Genomic DNA, 26,935 nt, shown 5'->3' on the forward strand with positions numbered 1-26,935 from the left:
CTGCAATGTTAAAGCTGGAAATGTAGCTGACTGTAAGAAAGAATGCTCTAAGCTACAGGGTGTTAACAATGGACTGGACAGATGAACACAGGAAGAGCAAATGCAATTCACTTTAGTAGTATGAAGAAATTAATTTTAGAATGGCAATTAGGCTAACAGAATACTGGATAACTGGCAGTATTCCATGAAGGAGAAAGTAACAGAAGGATCTTGGAGTGCAAATCCATAATACCTGAAGGGAGCAGGATGGGCACATGATTTTTACAACAGAATAGAGCAAACTGTCTCTTTTGGTTAAGTGATAGATAAGAACTACAAAGTTGTAACAGAATTGTATACAACTTCAGTTAAGCCATGGGAAGAATACCGTGCACAAAGTGGCACTGTTGGTAGAGCTGCTGCCTCAACTCCAGCAAGGCAGCGCTATGCAAAGTTCTGAGAGTTTCCAACCATACCCCTTAGAAAAGTGGGTTGGTCAGTTGACTTACTGCTGTAAGTGGCCACTTTTGAACTGGTGAGTGGTAAACTGATGTGTTCAAAAGGAATGCCGAACAGAATGAAATGGAATCAGTGCAAATGAGTGTTTGCATTATTGCACTCAGCAAGCCAACAGATTCTGTTCATTGCTGTAAGATATGATTTCTGATCACCACATTATGGATGGATATGATAGCACTGGAAAATTTGAAAAAGAAATGCAAGGTGTTCGTTCAAACAAAGGTGCCAGAAGGGCATTTAAATAAAAAGCATAGAATTATGACAAACCCATCTAATTCTGTACTGTTTACTCTATTTCCCTTCAGCAGAGGTCAGCAATTAGAGAAGGAAGGTTTAAAAATGAGTGGTTGAAAGAGTTGAGAAAATAAAAGCCACCCAAATTTATTTATTTAGCAATAGAGCATGGAGTAGGCCCTTCTAATCCCTCAGGCCACGCTGCCCAGCCACCTCTGACACCCCAATTAACCCTAACCTAATCACTGGACAATTTACAATGATCAATTAATCCACCTGGTACACCTCTGGACCACGGGAGGAAACTGGAACACCTGGGGAAAACCCAGACATTCCAGTACAGAGACTCCTTACAGAGCAGCACAACTGAACTCCCAACTGTGGAATGCCCAAGACCATTGCGTGAACCACAACACTACCATACTGTGTAAATATGTGAACTCTCTTCCTCAAAAAGTGCTGGAGGTAGAAACAATTATGTTCAAAAATACAATAAATATTGGAAACTTCATAATAGAAGAGCTGTGAACTAAGTGCCACAAATGCAATGACCTAAAATACATTTTTAGCTAGCAAGGATATTATGGGTTGAATGGCCTTCTCCTGTGAAGTACTTTAACATCCCACCACTTGGTAATTTTCCTACTTTATAAAAGCTGACATTCTGTGCTATTATTGTCACAATGCAAATGGATACACTGACTAAATAGACAATTTATCCTAAAAATAACTGTACTTAGCCATTATTTTTCTTTACTTTATACTTTACTGTCACCGAACAATTGATACTAGAGCGTGGCAAGACATAGTCAAGACGGCTGGAGATAGGTCAGGATGCAGTGGATGGCCAGCAGTGTTGTGTGTGTCTCACTGTGCCCTCTTAGCGCTCCACGATGCATTGCTGAGAATTGCCTTTCTGCCCGTTGAACCAGTGATGGTTTCTTCCACACAGTCCGCCGAATCCAGGCTTCACACGCTAGGTAGACAAGCCCTGAGTGTTGTGGGTCTACGGCAGTTCTTGCGGCGTGCTTGCAAGCCTCCCTACCCATTGTTGGGCACCCTCATCCGCCTTTGCAGCCGTTGGGAGATGTCTCCTCTTCCGCCTGCTCCGCAGTTGGGATGATCACCTAGTGGTGTAGTAATGACACCACCCCCTCACTTGTTTTCGCCCGCGAGCTGCTCCACCTTGGCCAGGTCCTGCAGCTGCTCCCGACCGGGCCGTGAGCGCCGAGACACCCGGCCGAGGTTGAGTCGACACCCAGCCGAGGTCGAGCCTTCCCAGTGACAAATGGCGTCAAACAAGGCTGCGTTCTTGCCCCAACTCTGTTCAGTATGGTATTCTCTGCCATGCTGACAGATGCCCTCCGTAACTACGAAGAAGGAATCCACGTCAGGTACAGGACTGACAGCAGGTTGTTCAACCTTAGGCGCCTGCAGGCAGTTACAAAGGTGCGAGAGACTGTCATCAGAGACTTCTTGTTTGCTGATGACTGCGCACTCAACGCCAGCACAGAGCAGGAGATGCAGCGTGAAATGGACTGCTTCTCACAAGTCTGCGACAACTTCGGTCTCACTATCAGCACCAAAAAGACCGAAGTTATGTACCAGCCTGCCCCAGGAAAGCCAGACCAGGAGCCGCGCATCACGGTGAAGGGCCAGAACCTCCAGGCAGTCGACAACTTCACCTACCTGGGCAGCATACTCTCTCGCACAGTGAACATAGACGCTGAGGTCAACAACAGGATTGCCAAAGCCAGCGCCGCTTTTGGGAGACTCCGTGAGAACGTCTGGGAGCGGAGAGGACTCAGCCTTACCACCAAGCTGAAGGTCTACTGTGCAGTGGTCCTTACCACCCTCCTTTACGCCAGCGAGACCTGGACTGTCTACAGCAGACATGCCAAACAGCTCAACCACTTTCACCTGAGCTGTCTCCGCAGACTCCTCCACATCAGGTGGCAGGACAAAGTCCCCGACACGGAAATCCTGGAACAAGCTGGGCTGTGCAGCGTCTACACCCTCCTGCTGAAAGCCCAAGCCAGGTGGGCTGGACATGTGGTCAGAATGCCAGACAGCCGATTGCCTAAGCAGCTGCTGTACGGAGAACTGTGTCAGGGCAAGCGCTCAGTCGGGGGGCAGAAGAAACGTTATAAAGACTGCCTCAAAGCGTCCCTCAAAGGCCTGGGTGTCGACATCAACACGTGGGAGACGCTTGCCCTCGACCGCCCAGCTTGGCGCAGCAAGATCACTACAGGAGCCCGTGCAGCTGAAGTCAGGCGCATCATCGAGGCGCAACGAAAGCGTGCTGTGCGCAAGGCCCGAACAGCATCCACTGCCACAACAGCACCCACCCACTTGTGTCCCACATGTGGGTGAGCCTTCAGGGCCTGGATTGGCCTCATCAGTCACCTCTAGACCCACAGCCACCAATCTCCCATTTGACTTTGAAGCCATGGTCATCTTCGACTGCGAAGGACGAACAACAACAACAAGAGCGTACAATCATCACAGCAATATTTGATTCTGCTCTGTGCTCCCTGGAGTACAAATCGATAGTAAATATTAAAAATTTAAATTATAAATTATAAATAGAAAATAGAAAAGGGAAAGTAAGGTAGTGCAAAAAAACTGAGGCGCAGATTCAGATATTTGGAGGGTATGGCCCAGATCTAGGTCATTATTTACTTCTACAGTACTTTTTGCAGATTTTTTTCATTGGCCAAATCAATTAGCTTATGCATAAAAATTGCTGTATTACCTGGATAGGATGGTACACAAAAACCAGTATAAACTCATAGGAAGAAGAGATGAAGAAGAGAAAAACAAAGTAATTTTGTAACTTGCAAATTACCATGGAAAATTAATGAAGTTGATAGACTATAAGATATAGGAGCAAAATTAGGCCATAAAGCTCATCGAGTCTGCTCTAACATTCCATCATGACTGAACCCAGATCCCACTCAACCCCATACACCTGCCTTCTCAGCATAACCTTGGATGCCCTGACCAATCAGGAAACTACCAATTTTTGCTTTAAATATACTTCTGGTCTTGGCTTCCACAGCTGTCTGTGGCAGAGCATTCCACAGATTCACTACTCTGTCTAAAAACAAAAACAAAAAAAATCCTCCTTACTTCTGTTCTAAAGGGTTGTCCCTCAATTTTGAGGCTGTGCCCTCTAGTTCTGGATACCCCCTCCATTGCAAGCATCCTCTCCAGATCCACCTTATCTAGTTCTTTCAACATTCAGTAGGTTTCAATGAGATCCACCTGCATTCATCTAAATTCCAGTGAGTATGGGCCCAAAGCTTCCAAACACTTCTCATATGTTAACCTCTTCATTCCCAGAATCATCCTCATGAACCTTCTCTGGACTTTCTCCAATAATAACACATCCTTACTCTTGTTCTAAGGGTGTTAAGAGGGAGGAAAGGTACTTGAAAGGAAAGGTAATGGAGGAGGGGAAAGGGCAAGATTTTTTTTAAAAACACCTTTGGGATGGAAAAGTAAAGATAAAATTCAGAAATATTTGATGTGGTTTAGTAAATCACATATGACAATAAACTTCTGTGCCTCAGATGTCAAGACAGTTTTGCAGTTACCAGCAATGGAGTAGATTTCCAGAGCTTGATATTAACAGCTGAAAGGAGACAAGAACAGCTAGGTCCAGAAGGCAAGTGTGCTGCTAGCAGTTGAAAGCCATATGCATCCTCCACCTCAAATCAAACATACCTCAACTTTATGTTGTTTTCTATCTACAGGCTGAGGCTGTCTACAAGAAGGGTCAGAGCCATCTCTATTTCCTGAGGAGACTAAGGTCCTTTAACATCTGCCAGATGATGCTGAGGATGTTCTACGAGTTTGTAGTGGCCAGTGCTATCATGTTTGCTGTTGTGTGCTGGGGCAGCAGGCTAAGGGTGGCAGACACCAACAGAATCAACAAACTCATTCATAAGGCCAGTGATGTTGTGGGGATGGAACTGGACTCTCTGACGGTGGTGTCTGAAAAGAGGATGCTGTCTAAGTTGCATGCCATCTTGGTCAATGTCTCCCATCCACTACATAATGTACTGGGTGGGCACAGGAGCACATTCAGCCAGAGACTCATTCCACCAAGATGCAGCACAGAGCGTCATAGGAAGTCATTCCTGCCTGTGGCCATCAAACTTTACAACTCCTCCCTTGGAGGGTCAGACACCCTGAGCCAATAGGCTGGTCCTGGACTTATTTCATAATTTACTGGCATAATTTACATACTACTATTTAACTATTTATGGTTCTATTACTATTTATTATTTATGGAGCAACTGTAACGAAAACCAATCTCCCCCAGGATTAATAAAGTATGACTATCTCTCCCTACAATTGCCTGCTCTCCTGAAGATCCAGCCTCAGTACGTGTACAGAATTTTCAACACTGGCTTTTCATTAACGAGCCTCTAAATCTGGCTGACTGCCGCTCAAGAAAGAGAAAAAGTCTGCCATATCATCTGTGTTTCCTTTATTTTTCCAACTACATGTAAATAAAATAAACTTAAATGACATTTAGTTGGGTTTTATGTAGAAATTTTGTGTGCCTCAATTGGGGTGAAAATTCTTTCTTCAAATCTTAAAATAAAAAAAAACTTCCGAAGTTCTGTGTGACATACCACAAATCATACGCTTCAGGATACTTGGATTTGAAGCTGTATTTGAAGCCTCTGAATTTTTGTGGATGATACACCCATGCTTCTGGTCAAAGCAGACCCTCAGAATGTTAATGGTAGGGAATTTAGATAAGTAATGGCATTCAAATTCATGGGAATCTATTACTGAGAGACAATCATCACCTAGCACTTTTGTGAGGTGAATGTTACTTGGTACTCAACAGATCATGATCATAGACATTTAGATTTTGCTATTATGGAATGCTTCATTATCAAAGGAGCTATAAAAACTGAACACAATCATCACCAAACATACGATAATTCTGATCACTGATGAAATAGCTGAGGAAGGCTGAGTGTATGACACTATTTCGAGCAATCGTGCTCATGTTCTGGAGCTGAGGTGACCCATATGGATGAGCGCTGACTGTAATGGTCTATTTTTGTTATGTATGAATCAACTTCCAACTTGCTCCTTCAGTGGGGAGTTATCCCTATTACCTTGATTTTGACATTCATAGGCCTTATTTTAAACTTTTCTTCCTCCACGTCTTTACCAATACTGTACATCTTACATTTATCATTACTGAGGAAGACAATTTTGAAATTAATCCTTTTGAATAAATACCTAAAATGTGTGTATTTACAATTAATGATGCACATTGATCAATACTGTCTCTAACTGAAACAGATTACTTTAGATCTGTTTTCAACTATTCTCCAATTCCATCTCAAAAAAAGTGTTTACATCAATAATCAAGTTGCAAATATTTCCATATTTTTTCTTTTCAAATCTTTTTATTATTATCCAAAGTTAACAAGAGCACATCGAAGTAGGCAACACTTACACTGTCTCAAGAGAAAAAAAATTTCTAATGAGGGGAAAACAACTAATGTTATTACGATACGCATCATGTGACATGTTGTATTGACGTGCACAATCATTGTCTTTGACCATTATTCTTGGCATTTTTTTCCCCCTAAAGAAGTGGTTTGCCACTGCCTTCTTCTGGGTAGTGTCTTTATAAGACAGGTGACCACAACCGTTATCAATACTCTTTCAGAGATTGTCTGCCTGGTGTCAGTGGTCACATAACCAGGACTTGTGATGTGCACCAGCTGCCCATACGACCATCCACCACCTGCTCCCATGGCCTGACCCTGATTTTGGGGCCGGGGGGGCGGGGGGGGGAGAGAGAGAAGAGAGAAAGAAAGCTAAGCAGATGCTACACCTCGTGTGTAAACTTATTACAGATTTGCTAATATGCGGAGACCCCTTTACTGCCAGAGCAAAAGGACAGGATATTGTCAGTAAATTACTTAATAAAAACAGATGCATTATTATCCAAGGCTGATGCCATACAGTAACTGAAAATGGGTTCGTACCCACAAAAGCACGTGAAATGAAACGACAAGATTGAAGATTTTGAAAAATGCTGGTCACATATTATTTAATTTAGCCCATGCTTTTTAATTTAAAATACATTATTCAGTCAAAGTATTGCACATGCAGTTTCTCCAATGTGGTATGGAATTAGTTCAAATGTGCATATTTGATGGAAAACTAAGAAACAGAAACAGTTCAGTAACTCAAGTTATTCTGAAGAGTTTTTAAATATGCACACTATACAACCTTCTCCAAACTAATACACATCAAAGATAGAACAGTTGAAACTTTTTTAAAGAATAATCAAGGGAAGAAAAATATTCACTTAATTAAGAAGTCATGGAAACTTTGGTGGTTAAAGTTAAAACAAAATAACATTTGTAATCATTACAAATGCAAAAATCAAATAAATCCAAGACAAAAATGCCAGTTATCAGCTGATTTCACAATGGTGAAAAATTTAGTCATATTACTTTAAATAACACGTCGTAAAACTGGGCAAAGAGATTATAGAGATTAATACTCACCCAAAACTTCATTTCAGTCAATATACTATTATTTTCATTTACTAATTAGCCTAAATTATTTAAAATATGAACATAATTGGAAAGGCCAACATTTGGTGTTCACCTATCATTGCTCCCAAATGGCTTGCTAGGTCATTTTCAGTGGTGGTTTCAAAAACAATTCCAGTGCTGTAGTATAAGCTCACATAGACCAAAATGGGTAAAGGTAGCGGATTCTCTTCCATAAAAGGATATTAGCATTCCAGATAGGAAGTTTACTACAGCCAGCATTACTGATACTTTTTTGTATTTTAAAAAAAAAAGTAAAATCTAGATCTATTTAATTACATTTAAGGTTTGCAGCCCCAAAGTTGGAAACTGAACTATATCTGGATCAAGTTACTAATTCAGTAACAATCATGATGCCACCATAATCGCTGGGCAGTTTATGAAATACCCATTGCAAATAACTTATTTTCAAATAACTTGGATAAATTTTCAAAATGCATTCATTACACTCATGGAAAACAAAAAGTCATAACCGTGAATGCAGTCTAGAATCATAAAGGCAAATGCCAGACATTCTCAAAAATATGTGCCATAAACTTAATCAGTTAATGGGCTGCAAGAAAGATGGGAATCAGTTAGAATGGAAGAAACTATTCTTGTATACAAGAACAAAATAATTGTTACTCCAGATCTGATGCAGCACAAAAGAGAAAGAATACTAATTAAAAAAACACACCATAAATATAAACAAGATAACTTCTATACATAGATTGATTGTATGTCCATACTTTAGTCTTTCAATCATGTTGCAATCAACAGCTTTGATTTCAGATGCACATTTGATTCTAAAAGTGATCCATCCTACATAAGTTCAGTACAATAGTAATGAAATTCAAGCACAGGTTTGCAGGTATTGATTGAATTTTGCTACGCAGACCTGTACCTCAAATAATCTATGGGATCAAAGGAAAAACACAAATAGGCAGGACCAGGAAGGAACAGGATTTCAGTCACACATGATCTCTGCCTCCCAACCAGCAATGTTGAAGACAAATGCCATTCAGAATTAAACAGGCTATTTGCAAACACCTATAAGAGGATTTTTCAGTAAAGAGGATAAACTAAGTGATTAGAGAACACAGTGGTTGGCTTGCTGATTCAAGCTAAGAGTGCAGTCTGATCATATAGGTAATTGTAGTAGAACAGTTGCACTTTGTTAACATGTCTGCCCAGGGAAGCAGTTGAGGCTACCTCATTAAATATTTAAGGCAGTTAATAGATTTTTGCATTGCAGCAGAATTAAAGGTTTACAGGAGGAAAGGCATGTTGATAGAGCCAAGTACACAGACAGATCCTTCATGATCTTATTGAATGGTGGAGCAGGTGCAATGGGACAGACAGCTGACTCTTGTTATTTATGTTCTTATGCAACCAGATTAGATTCAAACATTAAAATATGCCAAATGAACTATTCTGGCATCTGATATTTGTCTTCTGCAGACGAGTGCTGAATTATCAGGAAAAGTATCTGCTTCTATCTTCAGAGATAAGCTCTCTCAGAACATTTTCACAAGTGCCCAGAAGCAGATATCACATTTTGTAGCATTTTTAAAAGTACAACTACTTGCGGCTTACAAGCACTTTATGGATAATATTGGATGTTAAGGAGAAGCCAAATGGTACCCTGGACTTTTCGCTCTTTGAAACTGAACCCAGGAAAAGCTTGGTAAAGAAGCAAAGAATTTTTATTCTCAGGTTAACTATTTTATTTTTTATGTCTTCAAAATGGTTCCTAGGCAGCAAAATCAATTTACATACACTAAACATCATTTTGTTTTGGAATTGTATGCGCAGAAGTTATCAGTTTGCTTGTTTGCTGAATATTACATGCAGATGGATTTCTCTTTGACCAAAGCTATAAGACATGCTTTTCTTGAAATTTATACAGTAGTTTGATATTTACAATTATTTATACAAATCATAGTCAATGCTTAAAGGCAAAGTCAATTATCACTTAGAAAAAAAGGGTTCAAGGTAACTTACCTTAAAAGTAATCTGCATCATTGGCAATAAGTGAAGTTGAGAACTTCCCCAGTCCAGAGTGATAACAGAATTTATCTGTTCCCAACCCAAGCATCGAAGAATATCAAGCTTATTTTTAGTAGTACAGACTTTACATCCGAGCACCTCAGCTATGGCTGTAAAAAATTACAGAAAAAATTAAATCCTCAGCGTCATCCCTGACTCTTTGCAAATATACAATAAGACTTGGGAATTTGTTTCCTAGGTAACTAAAAAAAAGAACACACTGGCAAAGCTCAAAGAATGCAACATTCACTTGAGAAAGTGTGTATGAGTTGCTTACACATGATCATATATTGGTCACATTTATTATCCTTTGTGATTCAGTAAACAGGTAATGATGAAATATTATGGGCCATTATAGCTTGCACATCAAAATCACAAAATATACCATGATGATCTCCATTTATTGAACCAGAATGGATCTGACCAAAATATGATGGTGTACAACCAAATATGATAGTGTTCAATTCCATGTGGTTCAATGATAGTGTGTAGACCTTCATGGTTCAAAAAATAGGTATAGAAATAAAACAGTAACAATGAAGTATTATGGGTCATTATAGTTTGTGCAAAATTACAAGATACGTCATGAATATCTCCGTTTATTGAACCAGAATAGATAATGATCAAAATACGATAACATGTGAATTCCTAAAAAATATTATTTCACTAACAAAGTCTTCTGAAGTCGGTAGTTGAGTATGAGTTGATTACATACATATTTGCGCAACCTCATTGCCAGGCGAGTAAACTGGTTTAAAAAGGAAAATGCTTTAACAATTTGGCAAGTTAGATAGCATCTTTGGAAAGAAACGTTTCAGTTCTACAAACCTTTGTCAGTTCTGACTGCTTGAATTCCAGGATACCGCCTAACCTACTGAGATTTTACACATTTTACTGTTTTTATTTTCAGATTTTCAGCATCAGCAGATTTTCATAATAGGCCAGTGAGACTGACATCAGTGGTGGCTAAGTTACTGAACTGGATTCTGACAGAGATTGTCATCATAGTTTTGTGCATGGAAAACTTTTCAGGGAAGAGCCTAAATGCAAACGGAGCAGCAGACACCGACTTATGGACTTTAGCGAGGCCTTTGACAAGGTTCTCCATGGTTGTCTAGTCTTGAGGGTTAGATCACAATGGACCTAGAGGGGGCTAGCTAACTGGATTCATAATTTGTGCAACGGTAAGCAGAAGGAAGCAGAAAGTAATGGAAGATTGTTTCCCAGACTGGAGACCAGTGACAGGGAATGGGACCTCTTGATATATATTTTTCTTAATATCTGGACAATCTTGATAAGGAGTTATATGGCATAATTTGTAAACTTGTAGATATTAAAATAGATAGCATTGTAAACAGTGAAGAAAGCTATCAAAAATTACAAAGGAATCTTGATCGGCTCAGAAATGGGCGGAGGACTGGCAAATAGCATCCAATCCGGCTAAGGGGAAGGTGTTGTATTTTGAAAGTCAAACCAGTTTAGGATTTATCATGAATGGAAGCTCCCTGGGAAGTGTGTTGGAATATGGATCTAGAAGTACAAGCATACACTTCACTGAAAGTGGTGCCAAAGGTTGAGAAGATGGTGAGGAAGGGTATGGAATGCTGGTATCAGTCCGGATATTGAGTGTAGGAGCTGCAAAGTTTTGTGATAATCATACGAGACATTGGTGATTGCACACTTGTGAGTATTGTGCACAGTTTTAGGAAGGCTATCATTAAGCTAGAAAGAATTTATAAGAATGTTGCCAGGATTTGAGGGCCTGAGCTATAGTGAAAGTTTAGGCAGGCTGGAACTTTATTCCGTGGAGTATAGGAGACTGAAGGGTGACCTTACAGAGGTGTCCAAATTCACAAGGGTCTTAGATTGAGTGAACGCACACAGTTCTTTCTCTTTAGGGAAAGGGAAGCAAATACTAGATGGCAAAGTGGGGGAGGGGCAGATTTAATAGTGAGCTGAGGGGTGGTGCTTATGTGGAATTTGGACAAGTATATGGATAGGATTTAGAGCAGGAATTCCCAACCTGTTATTGGTAGGGGTCCATGGCATAAAAAAGGTTGGAAACCCCTGGTTTAGAGGAACATGATCCAAATGCTAGCAAAGGGTTCTAGCTTAGTGGACACCTTGGTTGTCCCGTACAAGTTGAGCCGAAGGGCACATTTTCATGTTGTATTATTCTATAACAAACTGAGGTGATGCAACATGCAAGAAAAATCAAAACATTTACACCCATCTACGTATAAAATTAATAATAATGGAGCTCTTACCAAGGAAAACCTTCTCTTTTCCAATTGAGTATGTACCACAGACAACTAATGTCCTAGGGTTCATTGTTACACTTTCAAAGGCAATATTTCCCACAAATTGAATGGTTTCTTGCTGGGAAGGAAAGGTATATTCTGGACTACAATATCTACCAAATAAACAGATTTGCACAAAGGATAAAGTATTTATTATGTGGTCAATATGAATATTTCAAACAACTAAATTTAATGACTCACTGTATAAAAACTATCTCTGTTATTATTACTGTCATTTTGAAGGATATTCTAGACATACGTTCTCAATCAACAGATTTATTATAGTCTGAGTAGTTTGTACAACATCCACTGAAGACAACAAAATCAACACATTAACTGATTTCCAGTAAAATGCAAATCCAATGTCTGATCACGAGAGCACACCAAGTCTGTTTAAAACAATTTGTCTGGTGGCTACAGCAACATCACTTTAACCACATATACTAATTCATTGGAAAATACCACGTATTCAGAATAGTTAAATATACTTAATAAACATTTATTGTCATTCAGCCCAAAGATTTGTCTTTTGCCAATGCATGGAATACTGTGAATTATCAGACGCAGCATATGTTATTCAAGTTCTTGGGTATCCAGCCCCGAACCCACCAAGTAGTCCAGGGCAATATTTTGACAGGGAATATTATGGCACTATCTAGAACATACTTAGATACATCTCGAACAATGGAACTGTTCATTTTTGGATCAGCTAATGTGGCTGGCTTAGAGCAGATACACCAAATGGCTCAATTCCCCTTCCCATATACTAACCAGATGCATGTTTGACTTCTCAGTCAAATACACAAAAAACTGAAAGGCACAAAAACAAGAACTACAGCCATATTTGGCAAGGCACATTCATGGAAGACTCGTCCAGGAGATTCAGCATGGGATCCATGGTGACTTTAATCTTCAGGTTCATAATTTGAAGAGGGAAGTTGTAGGTGGGACTTATTCTAACTGGGAGTGCCATTCTGGGATCACTGGAGAGTATAATACACACATACATACAGTACATATAAATAATTTATATAAAAATGAGGATGAGTGGGTTAACAAATTTGCAGTTGATACAAAAATTAGTGGTGCTGTGGATATCAGATGAGAAATCTAGAATTGATGTTGATTGCCAAAGAATACAGTGGGATAGATCTCGGCTATAGATTTGGATGTAAAAATGGTAGATCGAGTTTAATCTGAGCAAGTGCGAGGTGTTGTAATTGGGATATCAAAAATAAGAGAAAGTACAGCTAATGGCAGGACCCTGAACAGATCTGATTTAGAGGAATCTTAGCATCTAAATTCAGAGCTTCCTGAAAGTGGTCAGACATGTCGATAGGGTGGTAAATGTGGCGTATAGCTTGATTGCTTTTATTAGCCAAGGCAGAGTTCAGAGTCAGGAAGTTAACTTGCTGCTTTACACAACCCCAGTTAGGCCCCATCTGGAGTACTGCAATCAATTCTGGTTGCCCCATTATAGAAAGGATGTGGAAGCTTAGCAAAGGGTGCACAAGAGGTTTACTGTCTGGATTAGAGGGAACAGCCTCTGAAGAGAGGTTGAGCTAATGGGAGTTTTCTCTGCAGCATCAGAGGCCGAGGTGACATCTGACAGAAATATATAAAATCTATAAATTTCAATTATAAAAATCATATAGGCATTGAAAGATATCTTCACCAGCCACCCCCACCAAAAAATTTGGTGAAAGTTCAAAGCAGATTTGTGGGCAATTCCTCCCTACTCCCCCACACGAAGTGGTAGAATGTGCTGTCAGAGATCACGGTGGAAGCAGATATAACGTTGGTGTTTCAGACACTTAGGCAGGCACATGAATATGCAGAGAATGGTGAGGTATGAACCATGTGCAGTTATAAAGGATCAGGTGTTAAGTAGCATCACTGGTTTGGTATAACATTGTGGGCTGAAAGACCTGGTCTTGTGTTGTATTTTTCTACAATTTAAACACATGCAACAGAACTGTTGATTTACTATTCACCAACTTAGTGGGCAAGTCAAACTAGGGCATACTTTATCTCGCAAACATATGCAAGTAATTTCCCTTACGTGGTATCTAGATAAAGAATATGAACTTTTCGACCCTTAAGATGAGAGTAACGTTCCATAGAGGCATTAGCTCGAAAATCACCAGTATGCAAAAGCGTATTGCCATTAGGAAGCTGGAATAGCAGCATAACAGCACCTGGACAGCTGTAGAATAAATAATTGCAACGATTAAAGATAAAATACAAATCACATCTGTCAAATATTTGAACAATCATATACTGTACAAAAGTCTTAGAGATATATATAGATAGAGCTAGGGTGCCAAATACCTTTGCACAATACTACATTTGTCAACGACGTGGAGCTTGTAAATCTGGCAGGAGTGAAGGATATTGGGAATGGCAAGAGTGGAATGTTGCAGGAAGGGGGTGGGGCAGGTGGCAGAGGAGTTCCAGGGGCAGGGGATGGCACAGGTGCAGACACACCCTGCCCTGAGACACCAGGCAAGGTGATTTGATTCCAAACAATTGGTTTATTGATAATTACACAATGCCTTTCTGGCACTTCCTGCTCCCTCCCCGCCACTCTTTTTCAACCATGATTCCCCTCTTCCTGCCCCCTTCCCCCCCTCAGTCCACAATAGAGACCCATATCAGAATCAGGTTATCTCCCACATATGTTATGATTTTTTTGGGCAGCTGTGCAGTGCAATGCACAAAAATTACCACTGTACTGTGCAAAAGTCTTAGACACCCTAACAATACATATGTGCCCAAGACTAAACTTCTGTACAGTACTGTAGATACATTTTTTTTCCTTCAGGCCCTACCAGCAAGCTAACTTCATCTGTACTTCAGAGCACAGTAATCCCTAACACTAAAAAAATGAAAACACCCAAAATAAAAATGCAATCATCTCAAAGTTGTACATCAGCCTGACTACGAAGACTACCTCTGTGCTTTCATCAACATACAAATTCTTAAAAATCTTCAGCCAACAATGTTGTTTTTGGTAATTGGGTTTGGTGGAAGAAAAAACTGCAAGGCAGGAGAAGGCAGGGGAGAAATTCAATCCAATGTTTGATTTATATGCCATCAAATCCCAGATGATCCAGATAATGTCTAGTTTGTTTCCTTTTTTTACCACCTCTATGAACTCACTGAGTTGTAGGGCAATTAAGCAAATGCTCAATGAAGCAATTAATTTCTATGTGTATGAACCTCTGTTGCGGTGCTACATTCATTCAACACTAACACATGGAAGTGAATACTGGACAGTATCAAAGCAAAACAAGGGAAGACTTGAATCTGCAGAAATGTGGTTTTCGAGAAGAATGATGATAAATTTGTGGAAGGACAATAACAAATGAGGGAAGTGTTGTGAAAAGTTGGAATAAGAATAAGAAAAGATCTGATATAATTAATCAGGAAACAGCAGGTGGAATATCTGGGATATGGACTGAGGAAAGAGGAACTCAAACATCTCAGTGACAGGAACAACTGATGGAAGAAAAAGTCATGGTCAACAATGCATGATGTTCATGAGTTACATCAAGGGATGGACAGACAAAAGTTTTGAAGAGTTCAGACAGATGGAAGACTACGATCGCTTACATCATATGACAGGGCACATGATGAAGAAGTTATCAAGCAGCTGATGATAAAGTTACATAATCAGTTATGGGATAAATGACCAGTCAAGTTAAAAGCTAAATGATAAACATTGCCAGAATATCTAAAGGCAGCTTGAGGGGTACTTTATCTGCAAAGTAGCATCTCCACATGTTGTACTGCATAATGTATCAGGTTAGATTATATGATCAGTTCCTGGAAAGGAACCCAAATCCACAAAACAGACCATGAGTCTTCACTGAATAAAAGCTTGTATTTAAAGATACCAAGACAGCAGAAGGAATCAGTAAGCTATCTACAAAATGCCTGGGACTTCAAATCCTTCCCTTGGATCACCTTTGATTTTAAGTGTTGTTTAAAATGCGCACAATTCAACTTTAAAAAAAAAAGGAAATCAGCTAAGAAATCTAGAATGGCAAAAAGAAATACCTTCAGCAGGGAAATGAAAGAAATAAAATGGATTAATTCAGTAAGAATTGTATTGGTTATTTAATATTACAACCAGATATTTAATTACTGATTGCAGAACTTGAAATTTTGCAAATATATTTTATTTTGAACGGAATAAATTTATGATGCAAAGACCATCTAGCGTTCTTATTGGGGCAGAAATCATTCTACATCTGACATCAAGTCAAAAAACTGGAAGATATGAGGTAGGAAGTAGGAGAGTTAGAATAGACCGAAATGATAGCAATGTCAGTATATCTAAAATAGGACACATGGCCAAAGACTTACTGATTTGCATCCAAAAGCACGACCTTAACTCCCTCCACAATACATTCAGTGTTCACGGGAAGACTTATCACATACTGATCCTGTACTTTAAGTTTAGATATCACCAAATTGCGTGTTATCTGAAAGTAACAAAAAAAAAAGTAAATTTTAAATCACAAATCCAATTATTTATTAAAGGCATGTGTGCTTTCAGATTTCCCAACAACTTCTAAGACTATTAGCATCACTCAGTAAATCCTGAGAATGGTATTGAGCATCACTAATTAGCTCAAATATCAACACTCTAATATTCATCCCCTCATGTAGAAAGTATTCTCCACATCAACACAAAGGGGTCAAGGATTGAAACTTCCAAAATGAAGGAAGAATTTTCAAACCTGTATACAAACCGATGGGACTAGTTTCAGTGCATGCACTTACAAGCATTCAAATCAGGTTCTCAGAGTGCATCAGGGAGGTTGATTCAAAAGTAACTGCTCCCATTTAAGCCTCCCAGGGTACAGGAAACTCAAGAAAGGAGAACTGGAAGCTGCTGACTCAAGAAACTAAGCATGTTTTATGACATTCTTCAGCTTTAATCAACGGGACTCTGATAACAGAATAATAAACAATGAAAGCAAATGACTTGCCACACCAAAATAGAGATCAAAGCATTAAGATCCATTATGAAATGCGCATTCATTTGTTCATTTTAGCAGGTTCTGAACATGGTTGAACTAGTTCGTATTCTTCACACCACACCAAAATCAGACTTCAAAAACTTCAGTTCCCACTGGATTACAGTAATGTTAACAAATATTAATATACACTTAGTGATCACCTTATTAGGCAACTCCTGTACCTAATAAAGTGGCCACTGAGTGTATGTTCCTGACCTTCTCCTGCTATAGCCCACCCACTTCAAGGTTAAACGTGTTGTGCATTCAGGGATGCTCTTCTGCACACCACTTCTGTAACACATGGTTACTTAAGCTTGCCTGTCAATTTGAACCAGTCTCACCATTCTCATCTGACCTCCCCCATTAACAAAGCATTTTCATCCACAGAACTACAGCTCACTGAATTTTTTTCTTTGTCGCACCATTCTCTGTAAACTCTAGAAAACTATTTTGCATGAAAATCCCAGGAGATCAGCAGTTTCTAAGATACAAACCACTCCATCTGGCACTAACTATCATTCCACATTCAGTCACTTAGATCACATTTCTTCCCCATTCTGATGTTTGGTCTGAATAACTGAACCTCTGGATCACATCTGTATGTTTTAATGCATTGAGTTGCTGCCACTGACTGGCTGATTAGATACTTGCATTAATGAGTAGGATACAGGTATAGCTAATAAAGCGGTCACTGAATGTAGAAACAATATGGAATCGGTCACAAACAGGAGAAAATCTGCAGATGCTGGAACGCCAAGCAATACACACAAAATGCTGGAGGAACTCAGCAGGCCAGGCAGCATGTAAGAAAAAGAGTACAGTTGACATTTCAGGCTGAGGCCCTTCAGCAGGACTGGGAAAAAAAGATGAGGGGTAGAGTCAAAAGGTAGGGGGAGGGGAGGGGAGGAGAAACACAAGATGACAGGTGAAACCAGGTGGGAGAGGGGTGAAGTAAAGAGCTGGGAAGTCGATAGGTGAAAGAGATACAGAGCTGGTGAAGCGAGAGTCTGATAGGAGAGGACAAAATGCCACGGAAGAAAAAGGGGGTGAAGCACCAGAGGGAGGTGATGGTCAGGCAAAGAGATAAGGTGAGAGAAGGAAAAGGGGGATGGAGAATGGTGAAGTTGGGGGGGGGAGGGAGGAGAGAGAGAGATGCCATTACCAAAAGTTTGAGGAATTGGTATTCATGCCATCAGGTTGGAGGCTACCCAGATGGAATACAAGAACCTGAGTGTGGCCTCATCACAACAGTGGAGGAGGCCATGGATCAGAACGGGATGTGGAATTAAAGTAGGTGGCCACTGGGAGATCCCGCTTTTTCTGGTGGACAGAGCATAGGTGCTTGGCAAAATGGTCTCCCAATCTACACTGGGTCTCACCAACATACGGGAAGTCACACACACAAAATTCTGAAGGAACTCAGCAGACCAGGCAGCATCTATGGAAAAAAATACAGTCGACGTTTTAGGCCGACTGTAATTTTTCTCCCCATAGATGCTGCCTGGCCTGCGGAGTTCCTTCAGCATTTTGTGTGTTGCTCGGATTTCCAGCGTCTGCAGATTTTATCTTGTTTATGATAAAGCAGGCCACACCGGGAGCACCAGACACTGTATATGACATGAACATACTCACAGGTGAAGTGTTGCCTCATCTGGAAGGACTTTTTGGGGCCCTGAATGGTAGTGAGGGAGGTAGTGTAGGGGCAGGTGTAGTGGGGAGGGACGAATGGACAAGGGAATCACATAGAGAGCGATCCCTGTGGAAAGCAGAAAGTGGTGTGGGGGGGGTGAGAGGAGAGACGCACTTGGCGCTGGGATCCTCTTGGAAATGTCAGAAGTTACAGAGCCGAACACAGAGGCTGGTGGGGTGGTAGGTGAGGACAAGAGGAACCCTATCCCTGGTTGGGTGGCAGGAGGATAGAGTGAGAGCAGACGTGCGTGAAATGGAAGCAATGCAGTTGAGGGCAGCGCTGATTGTGAGAAAAGGAAGCTCTCCTTCATTCTGGAATGAAAAGACATCTTTTGAGCAAATGCGGCAGACACAGAGGAATTGAGAGAAGGGAATGGCACTTTTACAAGTATCAGGGTGGGAGGAGGTACAGTCCAGAGTCCGTGGGTTTATAATAGACATCAGTAGATAAGCTGCCTCTTGAGATAGACAGAGAGATTGAGAAAGGAGAGGGAGGTGGTCATCTAGTCACCTATTGCTCTCCTAGTCCCAATCCTACTTCATTTCCATATCAGGCTCATTAACAAAAGTGATGCTCATGGAATTAGAGGGTCAACTTGGGATCTTATAGATGGCCTTAAGGATAGAAAACAAGGAAATATGTTTGAAACAAGAACTAGTACTAGAATGAGTCCATGTTTCATTACATACATTCTTTTCTGTCAGAAAGAATTTAATTTTAATATTGACTATAATACCAAATTTGAGAGGTATGTTAAACAGAGAAGACCATAAAACATAGGAGAGTTAGGCCATTTGGCCCAGAGTCTGCTCTGTCATTAAATCATGGCTGATCCTTCTTTCCCCTTTCCTCAGCCCTGTAACCTTTAATGTTAGGTTCTTGATTGACCACATCAAGCTTTGCTTAAATACACTCAACGACCTGGCCTCCACAGTCGCCTGTGATAAATTCCACATATTCACCACCTTCTGGCTAAAGAAACTTCTTTGCATCTGTTTTAAATGGACACCCCTCTATCCTGAGGCTGTGCTCTCTTGCCCTAGACTCTCCTACCATGGGAAACATCTTTTCCACATCTGTCTAGGCCTTTGAACATTTCAATGAGATCCTTCCTCTTCTTTCTAAATTCTAGGAAGTATAGGCCCAGAGCCAAACGTTTCTCATATGATAACCCTTTCATTCCTGGAATCATCCTTGTGCACCTCCTCTGAACCCTCTTCAATACCAGCACATCTTTTCTTAGAAACGGAGTCCACAACTGTTCACAATACTCAAGGTGAGGCCCCACCAGCACCTTATAAGGCCTCAGCATCACATCCCTGGTCTTGTATTCTAGACTGCTTGAAATCAATGCTAACATTGTATTTGCCTTCCTCACCACTGACTCTACTTGCAAGTTAACCTTTAGTGTGTTCTGCAGAAGGTCTGCCAAGAGTCTCTGCATCTCAGACTTTTGGATTTTCTCCCCATTTAGAAAATAGTCTGCACATCTATTTCTTCTACCAAAGTGCATAACCGTACATCTTCCAATACTGTATTTCATTTGCCACTTTCTTACCCATTCTCCTAATCTGTCCAAGTTCTTCTGCAGGCTATCTTTTTCTTCAGTATTACCTGCCCCTCCACCAATCTTCATACCATCTGCAAACTTGGCAACGAAGCCATCTATTCCATCATCTAAATCTTTGATATGCAGCATAAAAAGCAGTCTCAACAGTGACCCCTGTGGAACACCACTAGACACCGGCAGCCAACCAGAAAAGGATCCTTTTATTTCCATTTGCTGTCTCCTACCAATCAGCCAATGCTCTAACCACACTAGTACCTTTCCTGTACTACCATGTTAACTTGGTTAACAGCCTCATGTGTGGCACCTTGTCAAAGGTGTTGTGAAAATACAAATATATAACATCGACTGCATCCCCTCCATCTATCCAACTTGTAATCTCCACAGAATTCCAACAGGTTCATCAGGCAAGATTTTGCCTTAAGGAAACCACGCTGACTTTGTCCGATCTTGCCCTGTGTCACTGTAACCTTATCTATAACAATTGACTCCAACATCTTGCCAACCAGTGAGGCAGGTCTATAATTTCTTTTCTGATGCCTCTCTTTCTTAAAGAGTGGAGCAACATTTGCAATTTTCCAGTCCTCCGGAACCATACCAGAGTCCAGTGATTCTTGAAAGATCATTACAAATACCTCCACAATATCTACTGCTGCCTCTTTCAGACCCTAGGGTGTAGTTCAACTGGTCCAGGTGACTTAAGCACTTGTGCTCTTTCAGCCTTTTGAGGACCTCCCCCCTTGTAAGAGCTGCACTCACTTTTCTTCCCTTTAACACCCTTTAACCTCTGGCACACTGCTAATGTCTTTCACAGTGAAGACTGATGCAAAATACTCATTTAGTTCATCTGCCATCTCCTTGTCCCCCTTTATTATTTCTCTGGCCTCATTTTCTAGAGGTCCTACATCCATTCTCAGCTATCTTATTAAGTTACATACTTGAAACTTTTTTCTATCCATTTCATATTGTTTGCTAGCTTGCTTTCAGATTTCCTCCCCAAATGATTCTTTTAGTTGCTTTCTGTAGTTTTTAAAAGCTTCCCAATTCTCTATCTTCCCACTAATTTTTCTTTTGTTGTATGCCCACTTTTGTTTTTACATGAGCTTTGACTTCCCTTGTCAGCCACGGTTACACTAGTTTGCCATTTGAGTATTTCTTTATGTAATACATCTATCCTGCACCTTCCTCATTCCCCGCGCCCCCCCCCCAAAACTCAAGCCATTGCTGCTCTGTTGTCATGCCTGCCAGCACTCTCTTCCAATTTACTTTGACCAACTCCTCTCTCATACCACTGTAATTTTCTTTATTCCATTGGAATATTGCTATGTCAGACTTTACTTCCTCTCTATCAAATTTCAAGTTGAACTCAATCATATTGTCATCACTGCCTCCCAAAAGTCCCTTTACCTTAAGCTTCCCAATTGCCTCCAGTTTATTACATAACACCCAATCTAGAATAGCTGAACTCCTAAGAGGCTCAACAAACTGCTCTAAAAAGCCATCTTGTAGACATTCAACAAATTCACTTTCTTGACATCCACTACCAACTTGATTTTCCCAATCTGGCTACATGTTAAAATCTCCCATGACTATAACATTGCTCTTTTTACGCGCCTTTTCTATTTCCTATTGTATTCTGTAGTCCAGATCCCAGCTATTGCTTAGAGGCCTGTATATAACTGTCATAAGGGTCCTTTTACCTTTGCAGTTTAACTCAAGGATTCAACATCTTCTGATACTAAGTCACATCATTCTAATGATTTGATGCCATTCTTTATCAGCAGAGCAACCCCAACTCCTCTGCATATCTTACTATCCCTCCGATACAATGTGTAACATTGGACATTCAGCAACCAACTGCAAACATCCTTCAGCCATGACCCTGAGGGCCACAACATCATGCCTGACAATCTGTAATAGTGCAACAGGTTCACCCAACTTATTTCTTGTACTCCGTGTGTTGAGATATAACAGAGTACCGTATTCGCTACCCTTTTTGATTCTGCATCCCTAATGAACTGATATACACCCTGCTGGCTGCAATTTTGTCCTATTATCTGCATGCCCTTCCTGACAGCCTGACTGCCTATTATCTTTGCTTTTTTACCATCTGTTCTATACTGAGTCCCTTCACTCTACTTCCTATCCTCCTGCCAAATTAATTTAAACCCTCCCCAACAGCTCTAACAAACCTGCTTTCCCGCGAAAAATAGTATTTCCCCCCCCTACCCCAAGTTCAGGTGCAACCCGTCCCTTTTGCACAGGTCATACCACCCAGAAGAGATCCCAATGATCCAAGAACCTGAAGCCCTGCCCCCTGCACCAGCTTCTCAGCCATGCATTTATCTGCGAAATTATCCTGCTTCTACCCTCCTGGCACGTGGCACAGGTAACAATCGAGAAATTACTACCCTGGAGGTCCTGCTTCTCAGCTTTCTACCTAGCTCTCTAAATTCCTTCTTCAAGACCTCTGCTTTTCCTTCCTATGTCATTGGTACCAATATGTACCAAGACATCTGGCTGATCACCCTCCAAAATGCTATGGACATGAGCTGAGACATTCTGACCCTGGCCCCTGGCACACAACATAACATCCAAGTGTCCTGTTCACATCCACAGAATCTCCTGTCTGTCCCTGTAGCTACTGAGTCCCCGATCACCACTGCACCCCTCTTCTCTCTCTTTCCTTTCTGCACCATGGACCCATGGCTCAGTGTCAGTCAGCTGGTCTCCATGGCATTCTCCTGGGAATTCATCCCCCACATCAGTATCCAAAATGGTAGAAAGGGTACACATGCAGAATTTAATACAGAATTGTGAGGTGACACAAGCATGTCTAAAAAGGGAAATCAAAGCCAACATAAGAGCCAGAGAGAGGGCATATAATAGAGCAAAAATTGGTGGGAGATCAGGGGATTGGGAAACTTGTAAAAACCAGTAGAAGGCAACTAAATAAGTCACAAAGGTAAAGATGGAGTATGAAAGCATGCTAGCCAATAATATTAAAGAGGTTATCAAAAGTTTCTTCAGATACATAAAATGTAAAAGAGAGGCGAGAGTGGATATCAAACAGGAAAATCAATGCTGGAGAGGTAGCAATGGGGAACAAGGAAATGGTAGAAGAACTGAACAAGTATTTTACATCAGTCTTCACTGTGGAAGACACTAGCAGTATGGTGGAAGTTTCAGGTGTCAGGGGTTATGAAGTGTGTGAAGTTACCATTACTAGGAAGAAAGTTCTTGGGTAGATAAACACCTGGACCAGATGGTATACACCCCAGAGTCCTGAAAGAGGTGGCTGAGGAGATTGTAGAGACATTAGTAATGACCTTTGAAGAATCACTAGACTCTGGAATGGTCCCGAAAGACTGGAAAGTTACAAATGTCACTCCACTCCTCAAGGGAGAGAGGCAGAAGAAAGAAAATTATATGTCTGTTAGTCCGACCTCAGTTGTTGGGAAGATGTTTCAGTTGATTGTTCAGGATGTGGTTTCTCAAGGAAAAAAATCTTGCCTGACAAGTCTGCTGGAATTATTTGAAAAAATAACAAGGAGGATAGACAAAGGAGAATAGGTTGATGTTGTGTACTTGAAGTTTCAGAAAGCCTTTGGCAAGGTGCCACACATGAGGCTGCTTAACAAACTACAAGTCCATGAAATTACAGGGAAGATCCTAGCATGGATAAAGCAATGGCTGATTGACAAGAGGAAAAGAGTGGGAATAAAGGGTGCCTTTTCTGGTTGGCTGCCTGTGACTAGTGGTGTTCCACAGGGGTCTGTGTTGGGACTGATTCTTTTTACATTATATGTCAATGATTTGGATGATGGAATTGATGGCTTTCTTGCAAAGTTTGTAGACGCTATGAAGATTGGTGGAGGGGTAGATAGTTCTGAGAAAATAAGAGGCTACAGAAGGACTTGGATCAGGAGAATGGGCAAAGTGCAAATGGAATATAGGGTATGGAAATTTATGGTAATACACTCTAATAGAAGGAATAAAGGCATGGACCTTTTTTAAAAAACAGGGTGAAAATTCAAAAATCAGAGTTGCAAAAGGACTCTGGAGTCCTTGTGCAGGATTCCCTAAAGGTTAATTTGCAGTTTGAGTCTGTGGTGAGAAAGGCAAATGCAATGTTAGCATTCATTTCAAGAGGACTAGAATATAAAAGCAAGGATGTAATGTTGAGACTTTATAAAGCACTGGCGAGGCCTCATTCGGAGTACTGTGTGCAGTCTTGGGCCCTTATCTTAGGTAGAAACTGGAGAGGGTTCAAACGAGGTTCAGAAAAATGATTCCAGGGTTCAATGGCTTGTCATATAAAGAGTGTTTGATGGCTGTGGGTCTGTATTCACTAGAATTCAAAAGAATGAGGAGGTGACCTCATTGAAACCTATCGAATGGTGAAAGGCCTTGACAGAGTGGATGTGGAGAGGATGTTTCCTTTGGTGGGAGTGTCTAAGACCGGAGGAAACAGCCTCTGAATAGAGGGGTGTCCTCTTAGAATGGAGATGAGGAGGAATTTCTTTAACCAGAGTGTAGTGAATCTGTGGAATTCATTGCCACAGGCAGCTGTGGAGGCTAAGCCTTTTATATATATTTAAGGCAGAGGTTGATAGATATTTTGATTGGTCAGGGCGTGAGGGCATATGCGGGGGGGGGGGTAGGCAGGAGATTGAGGCTTATAGGAAAACTGGATCAGCCATGATGAAATGGCAGATCAGAATCTATGGGACAAATGGTCTAGTACTGCTCTTGCATTTGGCAGAAAGGATCAGGAAACTTGTCACATTAATGGCACAAATCTAAAGAATATGCAGGAACAGAAAAACACGATACTCATGTAGATAGATTGTCGGAGGTGGTAAGACAAATTGACATACTAGTTAACAAAGCACATGTGACTTTTGGCATCATTAATAAAAGCACTGGGTACCAGTATAAAGCAAAGATGTTATTAGGCTTTGATTTCATCCAGCTCTGGTCATCACACTATTAAAATCTTTGAAAGAGTAGAATGAAATTAAACAGAATTGATTCAGAGAGAGATCAGGGATTTTAGCTACCAGACTGAATTGAAATGTGGTTACTTCTTCTGGAGCAAAGGAGGTTGAAAAGAACATTTATAGGTGATATATAAGATTATAACAGGTTCACAAAGTATATAAAAGATTGAGTTGGCTGGGGTGATATACTGCATCCGGTGCTCCCGATGTGGCCTTCTATATATTGGCGAGACCCGACGCAGACTGGGATACTGCTTTGCTGAACACCTACGCTCTGTCTGCCAGAGAAAGCAGGATGTCCCAGTGGCCACACACTTTAATTCCACGTCCCATTCCCATTCTGACATGTCCATCCACGGCCTCCTCTACTGTAAAGATGAAGCCACACTCAGGTTGGAGGAACAACATCTTATATTCCGTCTGGGTAGCCTCCAACCTGATGGCATGAACATCGACTTCTCTAACTTCCGCTAGTGCCCCACCTCCGCCTAGTACCCCATCCGTTATTTATTTTTATACATACATTCTTTCTCTCACTCACCTTTTTCTCCCTCTGACTATACCCCTTGCCCATCCTCTGTTCCGCGCCCCCCCCCCCGTCTTTCTTCTCAGGCCTCCTGTCCCATGATCCTCTCATATCCCCTTTGCCAATCACCTGTCCAGCTCTTGGCTCTATCCCTCCCCCTCCTGTCTTCTCCTATCATTTTGGGTCTCCCCCTCCCCTTCTCACTTTCAAATCTCTTACTAACTCTTCCTTCAGTTAGTCCTGACGAAGGGTCTCGGCCTGAAACATCAACTGTACCTCTTCCTAGAGATGCTGCCTGGCCTGCTGCGTTTACCAGCAACTTTGATGTGTATTGCTTAAAAGATTGTTACCATTAGCTTACTAACTCTTCCTTCAGTTAGTCCTGACAAAGGGTCTCGGCCTGAAACATCAACTGTACTTCTTCCTAGAGATGCTGCCTGGCCTGCTGCGTTTACCAGCAACTTTGATGTGTGTTGCTTAAAAGATTGTTACCATTAGCTTACAGTGCTAAAAAAGATTTAAGATTTTGGAAAAGAATGACAAGAAGAATAGAAGGAAGAAGTTTCTTTAAAAGAATCATGCCAATAGTCTGGAACTCCCCTACCGTCTATGAGGGTTGTGGAAATGGAGAAGACCAATGAGATCCAAAGTAAATTGATCAATGATTCAAACTTTTGACAACCAATCTGTCCAGCTCTGCCACCTTTCCAAATTATTTAAATAATATTTGTTGCTCAGAAACATTCAGAAGCTTTGAATTAATTTTGGAACATACATACAAAATTCTTACAAAGAATCTGTCAGATAAACTGATGCATTCAGGTAGATGCCTCAAAATCCTAAATTTACTTGCATTTACATAGGTAAATGCCAATAGTTTGCATTTACCAACAAGATTTGGCACTATAACCTCAGATCAGACTCCAATGATTTTAGATTACTAGCACCTATCAAATCTTCCTTGCATTTTAATATAGTGTAATTCTGCTTCATGGAAATCACATCACTTGACTAACACTACATTTTGTGCAAATACTTTGCACACACATCCAGAGTAAATGTGCACCTTTAATGAACATCTGCAATCCTTTAATAAAAAAATTCAACAAATGAAAAATGATAGTGTACTTTTCACCATGCCATCTTACCAACTATGATATATAGAGGTTTACAAAATAATTACACGAATATAAAGATCACATGGGCTTCTACACTGATTATTAATGTTATTTGTTGATTCAAAATGCACTTTCCATATCTGGTTTAGAAACATAGAAAATAGGTGCAGGAGTAGGCCATTCGGCCCTTCGAGCCTGCACCGCCATTTATTATGATCATGGCCGATCATCCAACTCAGAACCCCGGCCCAGCCTTCCCTCCATACCCCCTGACCCCCGTAGCCACAAGGGCCATATCTAACTCCCTCTTAAATATAGCCAATGAACTGGCCTCAA

At 40.8% G+C, this 26,935-nt stretch overlaps 1 protein-coding gene across 1 annotated transcript in view; it reads right to left on the bottom strand.

Annotated features, from left to right (window-relative positions):
• dclre1a (DNA cross-link repair 1A (PSO2 homolog, S. cerevisiae)) overlaps positions 1-26,935 on the bottom strand; it is a 63,944-nt gene that overhangs the window by 10,789 nt on the left and 26,220 nt on the right. The window contains exons 4-7 of the mRNA XM_072239801.1: positions 16,037-16,155; positions 13,728-13,871; positions 11,633-11,778; positions 9,321-9,475 (exon numbers count right to left, since the gene is read on the bottom strand). Coding sequence (XP_072095902.1) covers positions 9,321-9,475; positions 11,633-11,778; positions 13,728-13,871; positions 16,037-16,155 — 564 coding nt within the window. The remainder of the gene's footprint in view (positions 1-9,320; positions 9,476-11,632; positions 11,779-13,727; positions 13,872-16,036; positions 16,156-26,935) is intronic.

This window comes from Mobula birostris, chromosome 21 (assembly GCF_030028105.1).
Source record: "Mobula birostris isolate sMobBir1 chromosome 21, sMobBir1.hap1, whole genome shotgun sequence".
NCBI classification, from domain to species: Eukaryota; Metazoa; Chordata; class Chondrichthyes; order Myliobatiformes; family Myliobatidae; genus Mobula; species Mobula birostris.